Source organism: Scophthalmus maximus, chromosome 16 (assembly GCF_022379125.1).
Source record: "Scophthalmus maximus strain ysfricsl-2021 chromosome 16, ASM2237912v1, whole genome shotgun sequence".
Taxonomy (NCBI): Eukaryota; Metazoa; Chordata; class Actinopteri; order Pleuronectiformes; family Scophthalmidae; genus Scophthalmus; species Scophthalmus maximus.
The window spans coordinates 3354773-3380307 of record NC_061530.1 but is presented as its reverse complement, the minus strand read 5'-3'; the positions used below and the strand labels follow the sequence as shown (position 1 = coordinate 3380307).

The 25535-nt window shown below is 41.0% G+C and overlaps 1 protein-coding gene across 1 annotated transcript in view; it reads right to left on the bottom strand.

Annotated features, from left to right (window-relative positions):
* Positions 1–25535, bottom strand: part of myo15b (myosin XVB) — a 105791-nt gene that overhangs the window by 65315 nt on the left and 14941 nt on the right. The window contains exons 5-23 of the mRNA XM_047327801.1: positions 19469–19578; positions 19239–19313; positions 18999–19092; positions 18786–18889; positions 18600–18663; positions 17297–17410; positions 17043–17204; positions 16111–16224; positions 15959–16017; positions 14259–14382; positions 14069–14164; positions 13438–13569; positions 13206–13331; positions 13044–13121; positions 12497–12645; positions 11989–12034; positions 11741–11865; positions 9262–9376; positions 9005–9180 (exon numbers count right to left, since the gene is read on the bottom strand). Of these exons, the coding sequence (XP_047183757.1) occupies positions 9005–9180; positions 9262–9376; positions 11741–11865; positions 11989–12034; positions 12497–12645; positions 13044–13121; positions 13206–13331; positions 13438–13569; positions 14069–14164; positions 14259–14382; positions 15959–16017; positions 16111–16224; positions 17043–17204; positions 17297–17410; positions 18600–18663; positions 18786–18889; positions 18999–19092; positions 19239–19313; positions 19469–19578 (2063 nt within the window). The remainder of the gene's footprint in view (positions 1–9004; positions 9181–9261; positions 9377–11740; positions 11866–11988; positions 12035–12496; positions 12646–13043; positions 13122–13205; positions 13332–13437; positions 13570–14068; positions 14165–14258; positions 14383–15958; positions 16018–16110; positions 16225–17042; positions 17205–17296; positions 17411–18599; positions 18664–18785; positions 18890–18998; positions 19093–19238; positions 19314–19468; positions 19579–25535) is intronic.

Sequence of the window (25535 nt, the reverse complement as noted above, 5' to 3'; positions counted from 1 at the left end):
TCTACCACTTTGGACATTTACAGTTTTTCACCAAAACTGCTCTCACAACTCACAACCGACTGCAATTGGAAAATAATTAGAACACATTCCACCATTGAACTTGAACAACGTCTGAACGAAATACCCGACACCAGAAAAACCAGAAGACCGACAAAGATCCAGCTCGCACTGTCGCAACATGCAATGAGGATTCGGCTGATGACACACCGAAGATGTCAAACGCTATCCTGAGAGCTATTAACGAGCGTTTCGATAAATTTGAAGACAGTTTCAAATCCCTCATAGTCTCGCCAAACAAACTTACCAATCGAATGAACTCAATAGAAGAAGTTATAAGAGGCACGACTCATGCATAGAGACAATAGAATCTGTACTCAACAAGCTAAAGGATGACAATTCTTGCCTTCAAGCCAAGGTAAACAACTTAGAGGCCATTCCCAATGCAACAACATAAAGGTCATGGGTATTCCAGAGGGAGAGGAGAAAGGTAAGCCTACAGAGTTTGTCACCAGCCTCATCCCAAAGCTGCTTGGCCAGGCAAACTTCCAGAAACCAACAATTACTGATCACGCACAAAGACTCGGCGGCGGCATCCTACAGCAGGGACATCCAGGCCCTGCACACTAATTGCCAGAGTGCACTTCTACCAGGAAAAATGAATGATACTTGGACGACAATAGCAATCACTACAATACAACAGCTAACGAGTGTCCATCTACCCAGATTACTCTGTTGATGTGATGCAGCAGCGGAACAGGTTCTGAGAAGTGATACAGTCCCTAGGAAAGATCGAAATGAAATACAGCCTGCGTTTCCTGGCGAGACCTAGATCTTCATTTCTCCCAAAGAAGCAATGGCGTTTGTGGATGCTCTGAAACGCAAGGGAAATTAACAAACAGGAATGGTTCTCATTATTGCCTTTTTCATCCATGAATAGCAATCCTATGGACATGGACAAATCACCTTAAAAACAGTAACCTTATTCTTTTTCCTATTCTAAGTATCAACATTACTGAACCACAGAGCCTATATGGACAAAGTTCCGTTCTGTATTGACTATTTAGTTAGATGCCCATTGGTCCTAACGTACACATATTCTGTTTAAAAAATGTTCTTTCTTAATTTCTTGCCAGACATCTCTTGTCCTTACAAATCTTTATCTTTATAAAGATGCCTGTAAACATGAGTAATCTGTCATTGGTTTCTTGGAATGTCTGAGGCCTTGGCACTGCAGTTAAAAGCGGCAAAGTGTTTTCCCATTTAAAATCATTGGGAGCTGATGTAATATTTCTATAAGAGACACATCAAACCAACTGAACAGTGGCGACTGAGAGCAAATTGGATATCACATGTCTACCAATCTTCTTTCTCATCTAAAGCTAGAGGTGTCACTTTCCTCATTTGCAAAAACATCCAATTTCAAGCTCCCATATTTTTCACCTTCTCAACATATTTATATTTGATCTCTGAGGTACATGTCTTTGAAGTTTCCTCTTAAAAATACCCCTCAGGGCCCACATTCTGTGATCCTATAAAACCCTCTAATTTGTTTCTGTGTCTGTAGCTTAAATGCAAATGAGCTTTGGCTGGTTTCACCCCTCTCAGGAATTGGATTTGACCTAGTCTTATCAGGGCCTCGCCCCTTTGTTTACACTGAGCGAACATACAGACACGGCTGGTCTGAGATAAATAATAAAATTAAATGAATCCACTGGGTCTTCAGATCCTCAGATGTGGGGAGAGTATGGAGACTCCTGTGTATCTTCGGCATCTCTGTTTACCGGAGCCATATTAGTGAGGAAATTTAAATGTGTTGATCCATATTTCTGTACTCACTGTCTTGCCATTCTCAGCCAACCATAGCCTCAGTTATTCATTAAACAACCTGATTGACATCTGGAGGGTGCAACATCCAACAGATAGAGATTACTCATTGTTTTCCCCTGTCCACAGGTCATACACTAGAATTGATTATTTCTTTATTGATTCAAAATGAATATCTAATACACAAAATGTTAAATATCACAATATACTAATATCTGACCACAGTCCTGTTTCATTACAGCTAATACGCTCCATACCAAAATGTAATTACTGTTCGCACTTTAATCCTTGTTTGCTCACTGACAAGTTTAGAAAATACATGACTACACGCCTTTGACATTTCTGGACACCAATGACACGGGACGTTTCTGACTCTTTACTGTACTTTCGGAAACCCTCAAGGTGGTTATGAGGGGATACATAATATCTTTTGTAGCTTAAAAAAGGTACAGTTTAAACGGCTTGAGGAGATTGATGATATACTCCCAACCATTGAAGAAATGTAGAGGAATTCTTTAGCACAAAACCCTTATTACAGTGTTTTGTGTTTAAAATATGAATATAATTGTATCCTTTGTGGCAAGATTAACAACCTACTATTGAAACTTAAGCCAAAAAACTTTGGGGAAATTTGGGACAAGCCTGAGAGGTCGTTGGCCAGACAATTAAAGGGAGCACAAAAAAAACGTGCAATTCTTAAAATTAACTCCAATGACTGGACCTTGGTTACACATTTATTTAGATTATTACCAAATGTTTCCAACAATGTTCAAACCTGGAGAAATTTGTAATTTCCTTCAAGCTAACAATCTATACGTGTCAGAGGATTGTGAGAGATGGTGGATGGATATCAGACCATGTAGGGGGGTTCGGGGGCATGCCCCCCCCCCCCCGGAAGAAAATGTTGTACATTTCAAAATTAAATCCGGTTAAATTCTGGTCAACTTTTACATAAATTTAGGAAGCTAGATCTATAAGAACTTTATACTGTACCACAAAACAATTGTGTTTTGGTAAAGAATTTAATCATAAACCTGTATGAATATATGGTATGAATGTATGAGTATGAATGATGATCACCACCATTAATATCCATACAACCTATATATGTGTTGTATGGACCACCCACATACTATTACATAAAAGAGGGAAAAGTAGCTTATTTTGAAAACATAATCATTTGCAAAATTCTGTCGTTATTTTCCTTTAATTTCCACCATCATGTTTTGTGTTCTTCAAAGAAATGAAGCTAATTTTCAGGCTGTCAGTCAGTCACATCTCTAGAACCGTTCATCTTTGGACACACGTTACGTTCAGTAATGATACATTTTAAATATACAGCTGATCAGTGCTGTGGAGCAGCAACGTCACGCTGTCAATCACAACAACAGCGCCATCATGACAACGGTGACAACAGCTGCTTCTCCAGTTCAGAGTTCCGTGTACTGAGTCAAGCTTCAAACGGGTGAGCAGCTCTGTGTGCAGCAAAGTCAGTTGGAGCTAGTCTCCAAATGGCTAACAGTATCACCTAATGATATACTCACCATGGTGCAGAGCCATGCTTCTAAAAGACTGAGCCTCGCCTTCATCCTGGCAAATAAACTACACTTATTACAGGTAACATTATCGCTAAAGGAGGCAGGGGAGTAGCTAAACAGCGCACACAGAGCGAGGGATAGCAGGAGAGGGAGAAGCCATTGTTAGCTGCTAAAGTTAACCAGCTAAGCTACAATGTGGAGAGCAAATAAGAGCGTGTAAACAACTGTGAGTTAGTGTTGTGTGTGAGCACAGTGGGTAAATGAACTGCGGCCTGCATGTCATCTCAGAAGACTGAGTGAACAAATGGTCTGCTGAGAGCGCCAAGACTGTGATTTGGACACAGCCCAACTCTGGTCCCTCATTGGTAGAGACCTGCACGGCACAGCGAGGGGTCCCGTGATGTCACAGACACTATAAATAGAACGCGATGCCAACCTCTCATTGCTTCCAGGTCCAAGACGACTCACCCTGATCAGGTGATTTATCTGCCCAACAAAGGAAGTAACAACTTCTCAAATTAGATTTCATCCACAGCAACAATTACTCTGAGAACAACTAGAAGTGACCATGCACGCAATTGAACTAGGGCTGAGGATTTCTGACTCTGCTGGATGAACCGAATTGCTCTGCCATTGTGTCTGAGCCCTGCACGCTGTTGTCGGTTTAAAGACCTGAGACGTCACCCTGTTTAACACAGACCAGGTGCTGGATCTCAGCCATCATCGCACGAGCCTTACTGCTGCCATGACTGCCTTCCCTTTGCTTTCTTACTAAGAAACATTTACAAACAATTGTGGGTGGTTGAGAGATTCTGGTCGGAAGTTAACTTGAGGTTTAGCCCCACTTTTCTCTGGAGCCACGTGACTTCCCAAGCCACGTCCGCCATCTTGTTCCTCCTCCCCTTTTCAAGTGTACACACCTGTGCACGCACGCGCACACACACTCTCTTGCTTGTGTCTTATCATATGATGTTCATATGATATCTGATTGGTAGCTTATCATATGATAGACATTTGTTGATGAAAGTAGAATTGATTGTACACTGATATTGCTAACATTAATAAATGCTGTTATATTTTAAAGATAAGTTCTTTTGTGTTATTTGCATGTACATTGGGACAAAGGCTGGCTGACAGAGTTAGTGCTCGGATTCACACCTTCAGATACATAAATGCTCATATCTACCAGATATGGACATTTTGTGTGAACAACCTTAATTCTTGAGACTGAATTGCTGTTAACCAAATTAGCCTCAACCTATGGACAACATTAGCAAGCAAGTCGCTAAAACAGGGAGAGAGCTGTGAGTGTTTAGACTAAACAAGGGTGAGTACAGCTGTACTACGGTGGCATAAGTCGTGGACTAAGGCAAACTGAGCGTAACATAGACAATTACAGTTCTATTAAACTCAAGTTCTTGGGGTTAAAGGGGGCTGTTACAGATAAATTCATGGATTATCTGATAGGGAGCAAGTTTACTGTTTTCACCGATAATAACCCAGTGAACCATTTGAAATCCGGCGAAGCTAGGGGCTGTTGAACAGCGATGGGTGACGGAGCTTGCTTAGTTTGACTTCCAACTGGTGTATCGCCCTGGGGGCCAGAATGCAGAAGCCGACCCTCTTTGTAGACACAACAGAAGGAGGCACAGGGCGGGGGCGTGGCGCAAACTTTTCAGGACACAAGACCGTTTTCTTGACCGGTGTCAGAAAGCAGTTATGATGACAACTCAGACAAAAGTGAATTGTCTTGTCTACAGCTTCACAGGATTAAAGAGACAGATAATCAGAGAGTAATATGGATCACTCCACAATTGTCAGGAGTTAGGCAGAATGGAGTTGGACACAGGCTCAGCTTTAACAGTGATCTCTGTACAGGACAACAAGCGTTTTCCCACATACCTCTAAAACATACTAAACTAATGCCGAGGACTTACACAGGACAAAGAGTATGGCTAAACGGTCAAATTAAAGTGACAGTGACGTACAAAGGCAAAACACAGCAGCTGAATCTCTATGTGCTGAAAAATGGAGGACCACCGTTACTGGGACGTGAATGGCTCAGGAAAATCCATCTGGATTGGCAATCAAGGCACTATTTGTGGCAGTAAATCAGGGCAAGGAGTCCAAAACTGAGCGACTGTCACAAATACTCGCTGACTCCGAGGAAGTGTTGAAGGCAAAGATTGAAATTGAGAAAAATGCATGTGCAAAATTACACAAAGGCCGACCAGTGCCATACGTGATCTGCCCTATTGTAGAAGCAGAGCTGGAAAACCTGGAGCAGACTGGAATCCTGCCAAGGGTGGATTGGAGTGAATGGGCCACACCCATTGTCCCATTGATGAAAAAAAACCACAAGTCAAAATCCAGGAAAACCAGGCAAGGTGCGCATATGTGGAGACTTTAAAGTGACTGTTAACACAGTTCTCCGAACAGTACAGTATCCCCTACCACGTATTGAGAACGTCTTTGCTTTCTTGTCGGGGGGGGGGGGTGTTTCACAAAAATCTATTATCACAAGTTCTTGCCTAACTTATCCACAGTTTTATATCCACTAAATACAATGTTACAAAAAGGGACACAATGGAAGTGAACTGAGAGCTGTGAGAATTTTTTTCAAGAAACTTAAAGGCTCCGGCTCAAAGTTTATCTCTTCATTAAAGGTGCTCCGACCTACTGGGCCCATATTTGCACTTCCATTTCGACAAAGATCCACTCAGCTGTCGCGCCAGTGTTGATATCACTATAATTTGATGTCCAAAAATGCCAACCAAACAAACAAAAAGGGAGAAGTTGATGACGCTGTTGACGCTAACACAGGCTTGATCAGATGTTAATGCTAGTGGCCAGGTAGATGACGAGGATAACATTTTAGCAGCCATACATCTTTTGAGAGCAGACTTCTCTCCTCAAATACAAGAAGTCATAACATCCAACCAAGAAATAAAAGAAGCACTTGCTGATTTCTCCAGGAGGCTGACCTCGGCCGACACTCGCATCAGCACAGCTGAAGAAGACATACAGTATCTTCGCTAACTAGCAAAGAATCATCCCTTCAAAAAAAGGTTCACAAGCTTACCCTGAAACTGGATGATCTGGCAAACCGACATAGAAGATCAAATGTGGTCTACCCGAGGTAGTCGAAGATGGAGATTGTGTCGTTCCTGCAAACCTGGCTGCCAGATGTTCTGGGTCCAGTCACATTTCAAAGCCCACTCATCATAGAACAAGCACAGAGATTACCAGGTCGGCAGGTTCCGAACGCCCCCCCCCCACGCCATCATCATGAAGTTTCTCAACTATCAAGACAAGGTGATGAAAGCAGCTTGCCAAAAAGGAAAAGTGATGTACCGCAATCACCACGTTATGTTTTTCCCGGACCTGTCTATGGAGGTACAAAAACAACGGAGAAAATATAACGGGGTGAAGCATTAGCTCCAGGAATTAAGCATAGACTTTGAACTCATTTTTTCGGCCAAGATGAGGATTTTCATCCATGGCAGCCAACGCTTTTTCCATACACCAGCGGAGGTAGAGGAATTCCTCCGACGCATCCGCCAACAAAGTGATGAGTAGCCATACTGAGGGTCTACAGCCTCCTGCACTGAGCATAGTGTTGCTCACTCAGAATTTTTGCCTAAATTCTGTATCCCAAAGACCGGCAATTGAGAACTGTCACTGTTTTGATTTCCTTTTGTTTTTACACAAAAAAAACTGCAAGTTTGATTAAAAAAATTATATATATAAATAATAATAATAATACCAGTTTCTCTTTACGTTACAAGCATATTTCATTTTGGTGACCACTATGTTACTGCCAGGGTTGGAGCATAAGTCTGTATTGACAGTAGGACACTTTCTCTGCTCCTTTTAAAGACTCAGTGCCTATAACAAAGTCTTTTTTCTCTGGGAGGGAGGGATAACTGTGTAGATTATTCACAGGTGGTGAGTTTGGGGTTTTGTCTATAGGTATTCAATGTTTTTAAGGTTGTTCAGTTTTTCAAGTTGTAAGGTGATTGCTTTTGCAGATAAGGTTAAATGGTATAAACAGGGCTCTAACCTAGAAATGATGTTGCTAAGTAAATGATTAGGAATTTCGACCTTCAGCTGGTCTTATTGAATATTAGAGGCTTTAGGAAATTTGTCAAACTAAAACAAGTAATGACTGGGTCTAAAACAGTACCACTCAAAAATCATCTTTATAAAAGAAACACATTTACTCTTAAGTGAACCTGCTCGATTAAGGAAAAGGTGGCCAGGCCAAGTAATAGCATGTTCTTTTTTTTATCACATGCCAGGGGCGTTGCCGTGCTTGTGCATAAATCCATTCCCCTTCGCATACAAAAAACTGTGTTGGATCCTGCAGGCAGATTCATCATTATACAAGGTTCGTTACTGAACCAAGATTTAATTCTGGTAATTTATATGGACCCAACAATGATGACTTAAACTTTTATAATCTGTTCCTATCAATCTCTTCACTACACAGTGACATAATAATAGGTGGTGATTTCAACTGTGCCTTAGATTCAAAACTGGACCGATCTTCAGGTTCAGATATTTCTCATCCAAGAAGCAGGAAGATTATTCCTCAGTTAATGCTCAATTTAAATTTAAAAGAGATTTAGAAACCCCTTAAAGAGAGCATACTCATGCACTCTACTAGCCATAATGCCTACAGTCGTATGACTATTTTCTTATTTTCATTACATTCTAGAGTTAAAGAATGTATCTATAAGAGCATATGAATATCTGACCATGCTTTAATTTTGCAAGTACTCTGCTGTGATCTAGCCTCCTAAATTTATATCAAAGTTCACCAGATTGATGGATTTAACTTTGAAATGTACAAAATTTTCTTCCAAGGGAGCATGAACAATGACCCCCGATTCCCCTACAGGGTCGGATGTCCACCCACCATAGTCTCTCACAATCCTCAGGGAAACACTTGTGGACTGTGAGCTTGAACGGAATTATAGATTTCTCTGAGTTTGAACATTGTTGGAAAGATTTGGAAATAATCTTAATAAATGTGTGACCAAGGTCTAGTCGTTTTTAGACAATTTAATGTTCAGGTTATACATTTAAATAGAAGTATGTTGTGGACATCATTATATCTACTGGTATCTTTCATTGTCTGGAGAAATTCATATTGAATACTTTTTTAAAATTTGCTAATACCAGCTGAGTGAGTACCGGCACTTTTTTCTTTCCATTTCCAGCACTGGCGGAAACACGGTGAGCGGTACAACATTAGTTACATTGATTAAACGACGCTCCAGTGCTATGCTCTGTGGTTTAGGAGTATCCGCCATTTCCTGCTTTCGGCTGGTTTCGGCTTTTTTTGCCCTAAAACATATATGACGTTGTGTCATCGCCGTCTCAACCATAAAAAAAAATTTAAATAACGATTCTGAGGAGAAAATTTGATTTTTAAAATCATCCCATAAAAATTTGTGATACATACATGAATCGGGTTTTTTTCGCCCACTCATAACAGACATGATAGTCAGGTATGAAATCAATACATCTTGAATCACACCACTTTAATTTTTGTCTCCTGTGAATCCAGAGACTTTCGCTACAGCTTTTATCAACCTTGTAATCTTGTCCTTTCTGGTCCTCCTTGATCTCTGTACCTGGCCTGGTGTCCTCGGATGTGGCTTTGGATGACAATGGCTTTTTGTCTGAAGAACTTGAAGTTCCTCCTGCAGAGGAAGCCCCTAATGTTCCTCTGGATGGTGGTAGCAGCCCAGGTCTGAGTGCTGCTCCACTTCTCCTCCAGCTGCTGGTACAGAAGCTCCTTGAGGAACACCTAACACACATAAACATTTTAAACATGTTCAAATACATAGTAAAAACCTCCAATCAGTGTCATGATTGAATGGTTAGGTACCTTGGTGAGTCCTAGCTGGTAGTGTTCTTCCACTGCATCAACCCTGTCCAGCAGAGCCACTGTCTGTTCTCTGTCCGACACCTCAATCAATTGCTGGGGCAGCAGAACCCCATACCTGGACAATTGATCACATGGCAAGCTAAATCCAAATTAAAAGACCCTAAATCCAAAATCAGATGATTTGGGAGTGCATGCACCATGACACAACTTCTACACCTCACTTCCATTACTTTATACAAATTCATTCCTTTTTTGTGGAGGAACTCTAAACAAGGCAGTATAAAATGCCAGATCAACTTTGGTTATTATTCTGGTGTTTCCTTGTAAAGGTTTATTCTCATATTCCCAGAGTTAGAATGGATCAATTGTTAGGAATTATTGTATATGTTCTCTCGAAAAAAATGTGTAGGGGTCTTTTTGTTAGGGTGAGCTTCCTATAAAATTCAGAATACAATTAAAAATCCTGCTCCTCACCTACAAAGCCCTAAATAATCAGGCTCCATCAAATCTTACAGAGCTCATAGTTCCATACTATCCCAATAGAGCACTTTGCTTTGTAAACTCAGGACTACTTGTGGTTCCCATAGTCTGTAAGAGTAGAATGGGAGGCAGAGCCTTCAGCCACCAGAGTCCTCTCCTCTCGAACCAGCTCCCAGTTTGTGTCCGGGAGGCAGACACCCTCTCTACATTTAAGGTTAAACTTAAAACTTTCCTCTTTGCTAAAGCTTATAGAAGGGGTGGCTCAGGTGTCTATACCACCTCTAAGTTATGCTGCTATAGGCCTAGACTGCTAGGGCAACACTCAACATGAGCATCTCTATCTCTCTCTGGCCCCATTTAGTTACATAACATGTCACTAACTCTGTTTTCTCTCTCCCCTAGTGCAAGAATCTCTGACTCCAGAGCTGCAGGATCCAAATCTGTCTTTATTGTTGTTATTATTATAATAATTATTATTAACAATGTCATTGCATCTGTTTTATTTTTGTAATTATAAGAATTAGTCTGATGGAGCTTAAAGCAATGGTTATACAACTGTTCTCTCTCTCTCCCCCTTTTTTCTCCTCTGACCCCAAACCGGTTGGGACAGATGGCTGCCCCCAACTGAGATGAAATTGAAATTTCTTCCTGTTAAAAAGGATTTTTTTTTCTCCACGGTCGTCAAAGTGCTTGCTCATTTTGGGAACTGGTGGGTTTCAATGTAATATTGTGAGGTCTCAACCTTACTATGTAAAGTGTGATTTGGCCCCATACAAATAAATTTAATTCAATTGAATCTGGGCATCTCGGTTACAAAGAAATATAGATATTTATTCAAAGAGAATTTTAGACTAGTTTTTGACTAAACAAACATTCACACAAGTTGTGACAACTTATTTAAAATAACCATCCTAACTAAATTTAAGTACCTCTTTCAGGTTTTGCCACTCGTTATCCCCAGATCATTTTCCAACAAACTTGATTCTATTATTTACTCCTATATATGGCAGGAAAATAGTCCTTGTCTTTATAAGGCAAACAATCAGGAAACCAAAAATACTGGCGTTCTGGCCCTCCAAAATATCTGCTTTTATTATTGTGCTGCCAACTTGCGCCATCTTGTGTTTTTGGTCTTTTTAACAGAAGTTCTTAATGTCCTGACTGGATTGCGATGGAATTGAACTCAGATGATGGACTCTCTGTGCTTGCGTAACTTGGCTCCTCACTTCTGCTCCTTTCAAACAATGGACAAACATTCTCTGAGAGTTTGGGTTCAATTTAAGAAACACATGCATGGTTTCTCTCCTCTTAAGTCCCATTGCATCTATTCACCTTTTTAATTTTTATTATTTAACCTCTATGGGGTGTGGGCAGTTGGTGCTCCAGACTGTTTCAGAGTCATTGAAACTGTTGTTGATGATGGTCGTTAGAGTTGTTGCAAGTAGGGCCTGGATTTGGATTGAGTTTCAGAATCCTGATAGATGTTTGTTGATCTGGATCGAACACAACAGTTCCCCCAATGATCAAACATTTGGAGACTGTGGAGTAGAAAAAAACTCCCTTTTAACAGGAAGAAATATCTAGCAGAACTGGACTCAGTTGTGGGCGGTCGGGGTGAAAGGAGAGAAATGGGGGAGAGAGGAGAGGTGGGCAAAAAGAGGAGGAGACAAGAGTTAGAAAGCAGTTGTATAACCATTGCTTTTAGCTCAGACTCATTCGTATGATTACAATAATAATACAGACGCTTATGGATGCAATGACATTGTTAATAATTATAAAAATAATGATAGTAACAGATTTGGATCCTGCAGCTCTAGGGTCCGAGATTCCAGCCCTATAGATAGAAAACACAGTGACATGTAATGTAAATACATGGGGCGGAGAGAGAGAGAGAGAGAGAGTTATTCCCATAACTCAGTGCTAAACATCTTCAAGTAAAATTACCATAAATGTTCTACAATAATGGTGTAGGCAGGGAGGCTCTGAGTATTGGCAAAACCTTTTGACGAAGTTGGGGTATTGAATCCGTATGGGAAATCCCTCTTTCCTGATGTGGATAGTCTCCAGCATCCTTGTATGCCTCAGCTGGGCTGACATGTAGTCTACATCAAAGATACCTGGAAGCTGATAGAAGTTATGTGAGGTCCAATGCATTGTCATTCATTGTCCAGGAATGTAAACATACAAAATAATTTAGGCATCTGATGTTATACTACAGGACATTTTAATCAGATTAACTGAGGTTACCTTGTAATAGTTTGGCTTCAGACAACGAATGAATGTAGTTTTGCATCTAGTTTTAAGGGGGGGAAAAGCATAGACACAAGTTACTTTTCAGGAAATAGATTTCACCTGCCTGCAGCGCAAGAAAGTTTGAGCAACATGTGACAGCTCTTTGGCATTGTAGAATTGAACTGATCTATCCTATGACGCACTACAAATTTCATGCATGTCATATGAGTATTGACCAACAGCTATACATGAAACCATGAATATCCATTAAACATCCTCATCTGACATCATCATGTATGATGTGTCTCATCTGGTGAATTCTTTTGTAGAGCTGATATCAGAGGTGATTCACACAAAATGAATAGATTGTAGATTAACTGTTGTTAACTGCCCTCCTATTCCCATTACTTTAACAGATAAAATTAAATCCATGATCCCAACAAATCACAGCTGTTTGATTTTAAATGCATGTAGTCAAACTATATCCCCTCAAAGATCTTTTTAATGATAGTTGTGTGAGTACCTCTCCAGGCGAGTGGTGAGTTCATTCATGGACAGGAGGAAGTGGGAGGCAGCAGTAGAGGGCGGCTGTCGAAGGCCCTTCCCTCTCCAGCTCAACTCTCTCTGCTGAATTAAACCATCCTGAACCTTCTGGAACATCTCTGACACCATCTGCCAAACATGGCCATATAAAAGAAACATTTTGTTTTTTTGCATGTATGTTTATGGATGCATATATATGTTTTTGGAATAACTGGTATCTCATATGTAATGTTAATTTACAATCTATTCCCTCAATATTTTACTCTCAACATTAGACTACTGATAGAAATGATGCTGAATATCCATAATTCTCAGTTTTATATATTTTTTATTTTCTGAAGCATATTAATTGTTTTATTTTACAAGGAAAATGCAATGCAAGGACACTACTTTCACCAAAGCAAATACATAAATGAGAATATAAATTGAGATACTATCATGAAAATATTGATAAATTATGAGCAGAGAAGTATATACTATCAAATAAAAAATATCATCAGCATTCTTTATGGGTTTCCAGTTTTCACCTTTAACTGGCTGCTGGCAAGAAGCTCCACCACTTCTGTCTTGAACTGGTTATTGTTCTTATTCAGGAAATTGTGCACCTGAAAAAATAGAGAGTATAATTTAAGTAAAAATTTAATTTTCACCAGCTGCTATTTGACAAAGTGATGTGCATTGCTTGATACCTGATAAGTGACAGCTCCAGCATAGTGATAAATAGTGAAGACTGGAAGTTGGCTCTTGGGCTTGGCATAGTAGGGGCTGTTCCCATGGTAGTAGTGGCACTTCTGGAGGAAGGTATGGTCTGTGGCCTGGTAAAAGCCGTAGAAAAGAAAATTTGATATTGTATGAGCACAATTAAAATTTGACATATGCATCTTTGAATTAGGTTATGGCTGTATGTGTTTGTGTCTATACCTGGGGGAGGCAGGTTTGGTCATCCAGTATATGGAGGATTCCTTGTGGCCTAGAGGAGATCAGCTCCAGACAGGAGTGGAGCTTTTTGAGTGGCATTGAGTACCACTGGATTTGCTCTGCACTGTACTCTTCCTATTGGACACACACAGTAATACTACAGTAACACTACTGAAGGTGCTCTTTTGTTGAAAGAATGCTTGTTCGTCATCTTATTGACCAGATTTCCATTTATCTCAGATCAGCCTACTTAAGTGGACAACTATTCATTTTACCGACCAATGCGGTATGCAGTTATTTGTATGATTTTGATTATGCTGTAATACTAACAATTCCACATGATAATAACATGATACCTATATTTCAGTGGATAAACAGCAATTTAACAGCTTACAGTGTGATATGGGATCTTTATTTTCTATTCAGAATATATTTGTTAACAGTCGATTGGAGGAGGCTTTCTAGAGGTTGAGAAATCTTACAACCGCAAAGTTGCGGTCTTATCAACAATTTAACTGATCTAAAGGGCATTACTTATTAGCTTCCACTTATATTCCATTTACAAGGGCTAACTTATTAGAAAGTGGTACCCTGAAGATCAGTTCATCATTGATCTAGCCTTCATCCAACCAACCTGCTCCTGAGAGATCACTGCCTTGTTGACAAAGTGCTGCAGCTGCTCATTGGCAAAGTTGATACACAGCTGCTCAAAGCTGTTCACTCCCAAATCCTACCGAAGAACACAGAGGATCTATTATGTCACATACAAAAACACAAGATAATGACTATTTCATTTTAAATTTCCAGATGTCAGTCCAGGATACCTCAAACCCATAGATGTCCAGAATCCCAACTTCACTGTCCATCTCTGTGGAACTTAACCAGTCATTGATCTGCTCCAACAACCAGTCAAACAAAACTGAATACATGGCTTTAGCGATGGCATCTCTATGAGAGAGGGAAAGACGGAGAATAGCCTTGTGTTAATTTCAAGTTAAAAGGTACAAACTTGCAAGTTCAAAGAAATGTTTTCACTATCGACTCAAGCCTGCTAAACCAATTTTATACATAATTAATTCAAGTGTCTTGGGCAGTATAACTCGACCTGTGATGAGAGTTGCATAATGTTTGGGATTTGCCACTCTGATGAAATAATCCTGAAGATGCCATAGTGGTATCATCAAGAAAAACTCTTATTCAGTTAGTCATGTCTTGCAGATACTGCATTAGAGGAGACAAACATTGTATTCATAAAGATGCTGCTCTTATCAAGTTTACGGCCCCACGGACTGCTGACCCTTTTCCTTGGTCGGTGGCTCTCCCGACCCATGTCCCTGAACCCCAAACGGTGGTCTTGCTGACCCACGCCCCTGAACCTCAGTCGGTGGTCCAGCTGACCCAAGTCCCTGAACCCCAGACCATGGTCCGGTTGACCCCATGATACTTGTCCCAAGTCGGTGGCCATGCTAACCCACGCTACTGGTCCCAAGTCTGCGGCCCTGCCGACCCATGCTCCTGTCCCAAGTCCGCAGCCCTACCGACCCGCGCTCCTGGTCATCAGTTGGCAGTCGTGCCAACCTACGTCCTGGGTCATCCCCTTGAGTGGCTGTGCCCCCCTGCCCAGCCCCCCTGCCCGGCCTCCATGCCGTCTCCCTGAGCGGCTACGCCTGTCTGACCGGCCTCTGGGTTGCCCCCTTGAGCGGCTACCCCCCTCTGCCTGGCCTCCGATTTTGTTTATTTTTCCCCTTAAAAAACTGGAGGTCTGTTATTTTTTCCTTTTATTAAATACTTCCCCCCCCCAATAACCTGGGGTCCTGCTTCAACCAAACCATGACAGGGGGATGCAAAAAAACAAAGACTGTGTCCCATAAAAGCAAAATATCTTGTTACAATAAGCAACACAAGTTTTAGAATGCCACAGATAAATGTCTTAATCACTAACTTAGGCCAGCTTAAGAATAGCATTCTTTAAAAACAAAAAAAGCGTCTCACTGGTAGATTAAAGTTCAGTGGAAGCTATAAGTTCCACTACTTAATGCCACTGCCTGCTGAAGTAGCAACAACATGGAATAGTGAAAAGTTACTACAGGGGTCATGGTGGTTTGCCCAGCAATTTGCAGAAATACTCAGATATCTGGAAGGAGATGAAAGTACAATTTCTTATGTTAAAATGAATGATATGAGGTGGTTCGAGCATCTGATTAGGGTGCCTCCTGTATTCCTCCTTATGGAAGTGGTCCAGGCACATCTAGCTTGAAGGAGACAATTGGGTAAACCAGAACACACCTCTACTGACCTAAGAAGGCCTTGGGATAATCCAGGAAGAGCTATAGGACATGGCTTGGGAGAGCAAAATGGGATACCATTCTTGCCCTACTGACACTGCAAAAAAGACCAGAATAAGTTCTAAGAAATGGACGGTTGAATGGGTAGAGAACAGGAAGCACTTCCCAAAGCTCAGAAGAAGTGTGCTCTAATAGTGCTTACCTCCAGCCTGCATCAACCTCAGAAGAAATGTTCTTACCGGGATTCTATGGCACTTTCCACAGATAGAGGACAGTAGATCCTGTCGTAGGTTGTTTCCTGCAGATGCAAGGTCTGATCAATGTGCATACTTAAAGCTATATAAACAATAAAGCCAGAAAAGGCATGCATGGTTCACAAGAGGCTACTGACTGTGACTCTGTGAGTGATGACAGTCTGCAGGGCCTCAGAGGAAATCTGCAACAAGGAGCCAACTCTTCTGGTCTCAGCCTCGCTGATGATGTTGGACACCTCAAAGGAGTCTCTCTGAAACAACACTGTGATATATAATTCCACGGAGCCCCCCTAGGCTCAGGTGACAGAAATCAAAAAGAGGGATGTGTAATCTGTACCCATGGTTTAGTAATCTGTGCGCACAGTTTTGTAATCCGTACCCACAGTTCTGCAATCCGTACCCAAGATTACAAATCTGTACCCACAGTTTTCCATTTAGACACTTCATTCTTCAGCAAGTGATGAATTAATTCCAGAACATTACAATTGTGATCTCAGATATGTCTTGTCATAAACACTTTAACCTGTCAAAAAAATCCAAAGAGAAATCATATGATTATGGATGTTGTTGTCACGGCTGGGTGTTTGGTTTGGACCAAGCAGTGCAGACAGACGTAGGCAGATAAGAAGAAACAGGTTCATTTGTAATAATTTATGAGCTTAGACAGGCAGGTGGATGTCGGGATAACGTAGGGCAACACTGGCAACACACTGGCATGGAGCTACACGCGAGTGATCTGGAACTGATCCAGTGTCTGTACAGGGGCAAAAGTTAGTTGATCCAGAACTATCACAAAAATTACTAAATTCAAAGATCTAAGCGGGCGTAGTCTAGTGGACTACAAGAAAGAAGTGGTTAAATTGCCATCTGTTGGTACGGATTGCAAAACTGTGGGTACGGAGTATGAAACTGTGGAAATGGATTACGAATCCCTGGGTATGGATTACACATGGCTTTTTTTCTCGCACCTGAGCCTAGGGGGTATGATACCAATGTTTGATTTGACTAACTACCCCCCCCCCCCCCCCCCCCCCCCCACATACACACACACACACACACACACACACACCTCATATGAGCTGAAGCAGATGTTGCCAAGGTGCAGAATTGAGGACAGAATGGCCCAGATGGTGGAGACCTGGTTAGCATGGAGTCCAATGGTCTCAAAGCACTGAACCAAAAGTTCAAAGTCCTTTTTGTCCAGTTTCCCATTCAACTTACAGGTTCCACCCTATAGGACAGATAAAAAAAAAGGTCTGAAAAGGAAGGGGAACCATGAGGAAAACCATAGTAAGTTTTTATGTTCATGGATTTGTGATGTACTTGGTTTAGGTAGTAATAGGTCTCAGGTCCCTGCAGGTAGAGCTCCTGTTTGTCCCAGTCATTCATACCTAGAAGCAGCTCATAAAACACATGGTAGTTCCTCTCCTCATGGGCCTTTAAGGGAAATGAGACCAGAACTAGACACTGACATCAATGGAGTTTATCAATTATGTTGAATCTGAAACACTTAACAAAATGTGCAAATTAGCGGCCATTTGTTGTTCTCATACGTACACTCTATGCCAGTTGAAGAGTATAAAGAAGAGAAAAATAAAGGTTAACAAACAGCCCTTTAAGCTTTTAATCGGCACGTACGTGCTTATGCTTTTATTGCAAACAATATGATAACATGCTCACAATAACAATGTTTAAGTTTCACCAACTTTCATGGCAATCCATTAATTACTGGTCATTAATTACACCTATCACTACTAAAAAAGAAAGAAAAATAAGTTTTCTGGGGATCTTGCATTTGTATACCAATAAGTGTTATCAAGGCTGAGCCTCCAACCCATTTATTAACCAAGAAGCAAAAGCAATGAATGAGAAAAGGAAAAGGTAAATGGACTTTATTTATTTAAAGATTTTCTACTCTTATTGACCATTCAAAATGCTTTCCAGGACATGTCACATTCATACACATCCATACACTGCTGGGCGAGCTGTTGACTTAAGTGTCTTGCCCAAGGACACATTGGTATGCAGACTATGGGAAGCTGGGATCGTACCACGACCTTAGGGTTAATGGACGACTGACTCTATTTCCTGAGCAAGAGCCGCCCGGACCTAGAGAATTTTCCTACAAGCGAATACAAGCAGTCTGGTGATATATCAGATAAGTAGCTGATCACACAGAAATTGTCTGACTGCCCTTTTCACCATGTAGGCACCAATGCCAATGTGATGTGTTCTTGTAATCTGTTTGCACCTGATTACACTCACTTTTCTTTTTACTGAGTTTGACTCTTTCTTTTAACCCTGCTTTAGTGTTTTCCTCATTGCAAATAGGCAAGATAGCGTTTTCTGAGATTACTCGTTCAGGTTTTTACTAAATGTTTTATTTATTTTTTGCTCTTTTAAACATTGCATTGTATGTTTGATCGTGAGTAAATGTCTGTGTTTGTTGGTGTCTATCGGAGGAAGGGGGGATCTTTTTTGTGTTGCATTTCATTGAATGTGAAGCACTTTGTGTTGCATTTTTTTGTATGAAAGGGTGCTATTGATTGATAAAATTTGCTTTACCAGCTAATGTAAAATGATGGACTCCATGATTCCAGCAGCACAACTCACTCAATATTCTCACCTGAAATACCACCCTGGACTTCTCAAGAAGATATCTGGACAATGAGGTCCCTACAACAACACCACTGTCAACGAAGATAAGGCACAGAGAGCAAAATAAAAAGAAAGGAATCCATCTAGCAACAAATAAACAGAAGGGGAAATAACAAATAATATTTGTACAGAGCGTAACAGTAGCTGGACTCACTGGAGAATGTGGATGTGGAGGTACTTGCCAAAGCGGCTGGAATTGTTGTTGAGGATGGTCTTGGCATTCCCAAAACTCTCCAGAATTGGAAAAACCTCCATGGGCTGGACAAGGAAGAGAAAATACTAAGTGGATTAAAGACTGAGGACAGCAACATACACCTGCTTATACCTTTTCTTTCTTTGTTTCTTTGCATTTTCCACAGATATTTACCTGTCGAAGATTGTTATTCCTGCCCTGATACATGCAGCTGATGTAATGGACTATCATCTTGGCAGCTTCAGTTTTCCCTGAACCACTCTGGCCACTACACAAGAATATAAGCAATTTGTCTTCATTGGACAGCTTGATTATATACACAATGGAAAACTGCATAACATATATTTTAAAATTGATGATAATTAATAATATATAAATATAATAATTGATAATAATTAGTGTTCCTGTCTGTACCTTATAATGATGCACTGCTCCTGTGTGGAGGCCTGAGACTCGTTGAAGGCGCAGTTGGCAATGGCATACACATGGCTGAAGCAGACAACAACAGAAAGGCAAACAAACAGTGGAAACTTAAGAGGGAAAGATATTTTGAAGGGATTGAAACATTTGATGAGAAGGATGCTGCCAATCGTCATTGAAATAGAAAACATTGTTGTACAACTGTCTGAAAAACATTTGCTCACGGTGGGTTTCTCTGTTGCTCTTTTCCCTGGTATTTCTGTCTCAGCTCAGATGTGTAGATGTTAAGGGGCTTAAAGGGGTTAATGGACAGTAGCATATTTCCAATGTAAGTCTGGGGAAAAGAATGACAGTCATTCAGTGAATATACTTACACTTATTAATATAGTTAAGGACAAAAAGAAAACAATAATTTAGCAAGGATGCAGTAATTGAGTTGTGTTTGTATGTGACCTTTGCTTTTTAAATTTTTTATAACAACATAACAGCTAACCCTAACCCTAGTGACAAATTATAGAGATGTCCACCCTAACCCTAAATTCATTTATCTGTACAGCCACAGTGTCAATGCTGAGGTCTTCTGTGACTAAAGAGGGAACCACCAACTGCAACATTTGGGGACATTTTTTAATGCACAATTCCAACATTGTTTAAAGGTGCATTGTTTAAATCATGTATGATTTCCACTAGTAAACAACGCATCCATGAATGGTGGTTCCCAGCTGATGACCCCGCAGCTAACCAAGCAGGAGGTCCAGCAGGCCCAGAGGCTAGCAGGTTTTACCACCTACCTGTTCACATCAAATATACCCTTACATCTAAGTAACCTTACTATTCACTATTGTGTAGTATTCAGTGTAGTCTAAAATGGGTGGATGCGGCTCAGGCGAAAGGGCGGGATGTCCACTAACCAGAAGGTCAGTGGATCGATTAAGACACTGAACCCTAAATAGCTCCTGACAACTGTGCCGTGTGTGAATAATATGCGATAGAATCAATAAATGTGTCTGAAAGAAAATTTTAACAACCTATATTCAGTTTAAGGTACAATAAACCCAAAATTTAAGGTAATATGAACCAAAATCTGTATTGATTTTTTTTTAACACATCTTGCTGGGTTAAACGAGCAACCCATCTTGATGTGTTAGATTAACCCAACGTGTGGTTGGTCCAGTAGTTAAACTACCCAGTTTTCAACCCATAGACTGTATATTAAGATAGAGGTAGCGTTCGTGACGTCGCCCATAGGTTTCTGAAGACCGGTTTTGGAACCCAAAGTGGGTGGTTCAGCAGCGGCTCTGCAGTCTCCATCTTGGCAGTGTCTGACTTCTCCTTTACCTGACTAATCCAAAAATGGACAAAGGGGTAGAGCGTGGGTGGGCCAAATGCAGACTGGTCACTGAAACACGCCCACTTACCTTTAAGCGACCCAGATAGCTGAGGCTAAGGAGCTAGGTTAGGAAGCTAGGCTAACTGCTACTTTTGATGCGGGCAAGCTAGCGCTATGGTCCTAATGCTGCCCTGGGTTGGTAATAATAATAAAAATAATAATAAATTTCATTTATAAAGCACTTTTCATTGCCAAAAGCAATCTCAAAGTGAGGTCCCAGCCAACGTTACATGTGGTAAGTAACACTGAAACTACAACAAAATTTGAAATAATTATTTATCTGTTACTGAAATTATACTACACTATTTTAAACATACATCCAAGTTTATAGTTTGCACCCCTGTTTTAATTAAGTCAACCCTAATGAATGTTAACCAAATAATAGTTATACAGTATGTGATGGTTATTGCTCTTGGCATAAAGTAAATGTTTTAATGACACTGGCTTATAGGCTTAGTTATTATTGTCCATTACTTTTTCTTTCTTAGACTATTAGGGCATGTTACGACCCAGCTTGTGAGGGGAAAGGGAAGCAACATAAAACCAGGTGTTTTTGGTATAAAGTAGTTATTTATTAATGGGGGTTCAAATTGATTAAACAAAGCTGGGTGCACAAACAACAAAGGAAAAACAGGCACATGAGTGCTGTTTAAAACAAAGAAAAAAATATTACTGAAGTATGACTGTTTACAACAAGAGCTAATTCACAAAAGTTCATAAACAAAATATAAAAAAAACCTTAGTGTCTAACTTGAACAACTTTGCAACCAAACACAAATACAAGTGAAACAGCACCCCTGAACCTAGCGAACCAAGTGTGAGAGTAGTTATATCAGTAATTAAATCTAAGAACAACCCAGTCTACCAGGTAGTGCACACGAGTACCTCAAGTGCAAAAGCACACAACTAGTATGGTCAATCCATACATCAAAACACACAACTAGTATGGGGTCCATACATCAACACACAACTGGAGGCACGTTGGCGGGCTGGTCATGTGGAGTCACAGCCACGCCCCGAGTGACAGTTTAACACACTATAAATACTGCAGGTGAGCTTGATGCTGCTCCTGGATTGGAAGGTGGTGCTGGGTGCCACTCAAGCCCCAGGGACTTCGCTCAGCCTTGAAGCAAAAAAGACATGCTGGCCAGTCCGTGGTACCGCAGCGAAAAATCCAATGCGGCCGTGCTGCAAGCTGGGTACGCGCGGTCGCGTCCCCGGAACGAGGTTTCCTGCTCGGTTACAGTGAACGTAGTACGAGTGAGTGGAGTTAATCTAGTACTTAAGACTGATGTCAGGAGGAACGGAGTTAAAATACATGGGTCGGATGGTTGTGATCCGCTCGTCGCTGCGTCGAGATGTTTTAAAGACGGGAGCAGAAGATAAACGAGGAGCAGGTTGCGGTGTTGACGTGTTGCTCTGAGCTAACAGGCTAAGCTAACAACAATAGGCTGAGCTTCCCAGGCAGCTCGGGTATTAGCTCATTCACCCTTAGAGAGTTTGACAGTCCGATGGAGTGAAATCAAAAAGCTGAGGAGGATCAAAGTGGTGAGGCTCCTAAAAGACTTCTCAAATAATCAAAGACAAAATATCAGTGTATCATTGGTTTAAATCAACACATTGCATCTGATATGATTCAACATGAATAAATAAAGTCCTGACAGGTCATGTGACTGTTGGAGGAGACGGTGTTGCACTGTAGAGAAGTCTTGCTTGCATGATGAACTCAGCTCAGCCATGACTGTAGCAGACAGCTGTGGAGAACCATGACACATATCAGCATTAACAATACCCTGAAGACATGTCATACAAATATACTGTTCAATATAAACAGGTAAAGAACTTATTTATAAAGACCCAATAATAACTTCATCCAGCACATTGTAGTTATCTATCTCACACACACACACACACACACACACACACACACACACACACACACACACACACAGCATCAGTATCTCAATAAAAATGACAGAGACAGAATGAACTCTTCTTGACTGGTTGTGGTTTGTTGTGGAGAATCCAGAGACTCGTTTTCAGTGGTTAATATTGAACACGTATTAACAATGAAATCAACAATTTTAGCGATTTAATATAAACTTACTTCTCACGTGCCGTCTGCACACATCCGTGGTTAGTCCCGTTGAAGTCTGAGTAAACATCCGTGAAGTCCGCTAGCATAGGATGTAGCATAGCATCCCTGGACTTGCAGAGCGAGATCCAGAACGCGGTTCGCTCGTCCTCATAACCCAGAGGCACGATGGGAGAGACGCTACTGCGCAGAATCATTCGGCCCACGTCCAGGAAGTAACGCGGAAGTCAGAAAACTTTTTTGGCACATGCGGTGGGTGAGCAACTTTCGTAGAAATGAATGGTGCTGCCATCTTGTCTGGGCATCGGGTATCTAGATTTTAATTAGTAAATCTATTTTCATAATAGATCTGATCCTCTGGATCTAACCAACAATTGGCTGATAAATTCCTTTTTGGGACATCACTCAAAACATTAGAGGAAATCAAATACCTGGGTCTCTGGCTTGATTGCCATCTCTTGTTTAAGCCTCGTAGTGATTCGGGGATTAAGAAAATAAAGTGCAGCCTGGGTTCACTGTACCGTTCTATCAACTGATTCACTTTACAAGGGTTAGGGTTAGGGAAATAATTATTTCACAATTGATACAACCAATGGTACATTATGCAGATATTGTCTGTAACAGAAAGGAAGCAATTCATGGGAAGTAACTTTCTGCTTGGACAGGAAATGAAAGTAGGAAGGAGGGGAATGGGAGATTATAAATCAGGCACACCTGTAAACTGAAAAAAAGAGGGAAAGTCTAAACAAAGGAAACATGGAGGAGAACATACTGACAGGGAGTACCAAAGGAGAAATTAGCAGTTAAATCTAGCTTTGAAAACAAATATAGAGTAAAAGTTAAGAAAACAGACATTTAAGGTGCGGTCGAATTGGCAAATTTGCTCAGAATGTTTCCTAAATCTTGAAGTGACCCGGAAGTATTTCGTCAGGAGCCATGATAAGTGCTGTTCGGATTCTCTAAATCCATAGGAAAGGTGCTTCAATTCTTCCTTTCCTATCTCCTTTAGCATAGGGTACACTGGACTTTCCTATGCGAAAGGAAAGGAGAAATAGACAGCCCACAATTCATTGCGTCAGCGATATTTAACGAAACACGCCATGCACAAATGTAAACGATTAAATCCGTATGAATATGACCCAGGAGGGACACAGGTCATCGTGTATACAAATTAGTATTATTGTTGTTGGGAAATCTTAAATTTATTCACCTGTTTGATTGTATTGTTATCTAGTTGAATATACTTTATTTGATGAACCTTCTTTGTGTCATGTCTCGTCCCTGTGTCAAGTTTCTGTTTTTACTTTGTTTCATGTTTTCTGTTAGTTTTTCTCATTTCCTGTTTTATCTTGTTGTACTTCTTCTCTGATATTTCCCATCTGTGTGATTACCTGTCCCCGCCTTAATGCGTTGGACCTGTGTCTCATTGTCTCTCCTGTCTTAGGTATTTAAGCTCTGTCTTCCCCTTACCCCAGTGCAAGATCGTCTGTTTTCATTGCGTGCAGCCTTTGAGCGTTTTTCTCCTGTGTCCTGCTTTCCCGAGTTCCGGTTTCCCTTGGATTCTGAACATTGCCTGTTGTTTTGGATTCCCCTTTTGCCTGTCGAGTTTTGGACACTGTCGTTTGTAAGCTTTTATTAGTTTACAAATAAAACCGTTGTATTGTAAAGGTTAAGGTAACAGATTTTGTGTAGATTTTCAGAAAGCAAATGCTGTCATTGAAACAGATTCATATCCTCTCCCGAACATCAACAAAATTCTTGATTCACTTTTTGGTGCTTCCCTTTTCTCTACTATCGATTTAAATAATGGATATTGGTAAGTACCCATGGATCCTGATAGCAAAGCAAAAACTTCCTTTGTCACTCACTCTGGATTGCATCAGTTTAATGCCATGCCTTTCGGTCTCAAGAATGCATTGTGGACACAGTTTTGGAGTAGAAGCTGTTGCTCAGTCTTGTGGTCTGTGTCCTGATAGTTCTGTATCTATTGCCTGATGGCAGGAGGGCAAACAGTCTGTGGCCTGGGTGGGTTGGGTCTATGCTGCTAGCCTTCTTCTGCAGATGGCTAGCATGAATAGAGTTAAGGTTTGGGAGCTTGGTTCCCACAATCCTCTGGGCAGTTCTCACCACCCAGTCCAAATCTGTGTGGTTCTCTGCAGTGCAGCTGGTGTACCACACTGGCGCAGTGGCAGAGAACACTCTCTATGGTGGTCCTGTAGAAGTTTACCAGGAGCTGAGAGGGGAGCTTGGCATTGGAGTTTTCTCAGGAAGAAAAACCTATGTTGGGCTTTTTCACCAGGTGGGAGGTGTTAGGTGACCATGTGAGATCCTTTGTGATGTGGGTCCCCAGGAATTTAATGTTGTTCACACTCTCCACCTCGTCACCATTGACGTGAGGAGGGGGATGTGTGATCTTCCTGGTTCTCCTGAAGTCCACAACAATTTCTGTTTTTGTGTGTGTTTAAGACCAGGTTATTTTCAGTGCACCACTCCACCAGATGTTTGACCTCCTCCCTGTAATGAGTCTCCTCATTCTCCGAGATCAGTCCCACTATAGTGGTGTTGTCTGCGAACTTCACTATAGTGTTAGAGGAGTGGATGGGTGTGCAGTCGTGAGTGAATAGGGTGAAGAGGGCTGGACTGGAAAATCATGAAGCAGCTAGTTGAAGGAAACAAAGAAGTGGAACAGGACTTTCGAAGACAAGGTATATCACAAAAAAGAGAAAACAATGTTCCACTATAAGCTCTACATTACCAGTAGTTCAAGAGATTCTCCAGATCTACCATCTACCCCCTTAAGCAGACA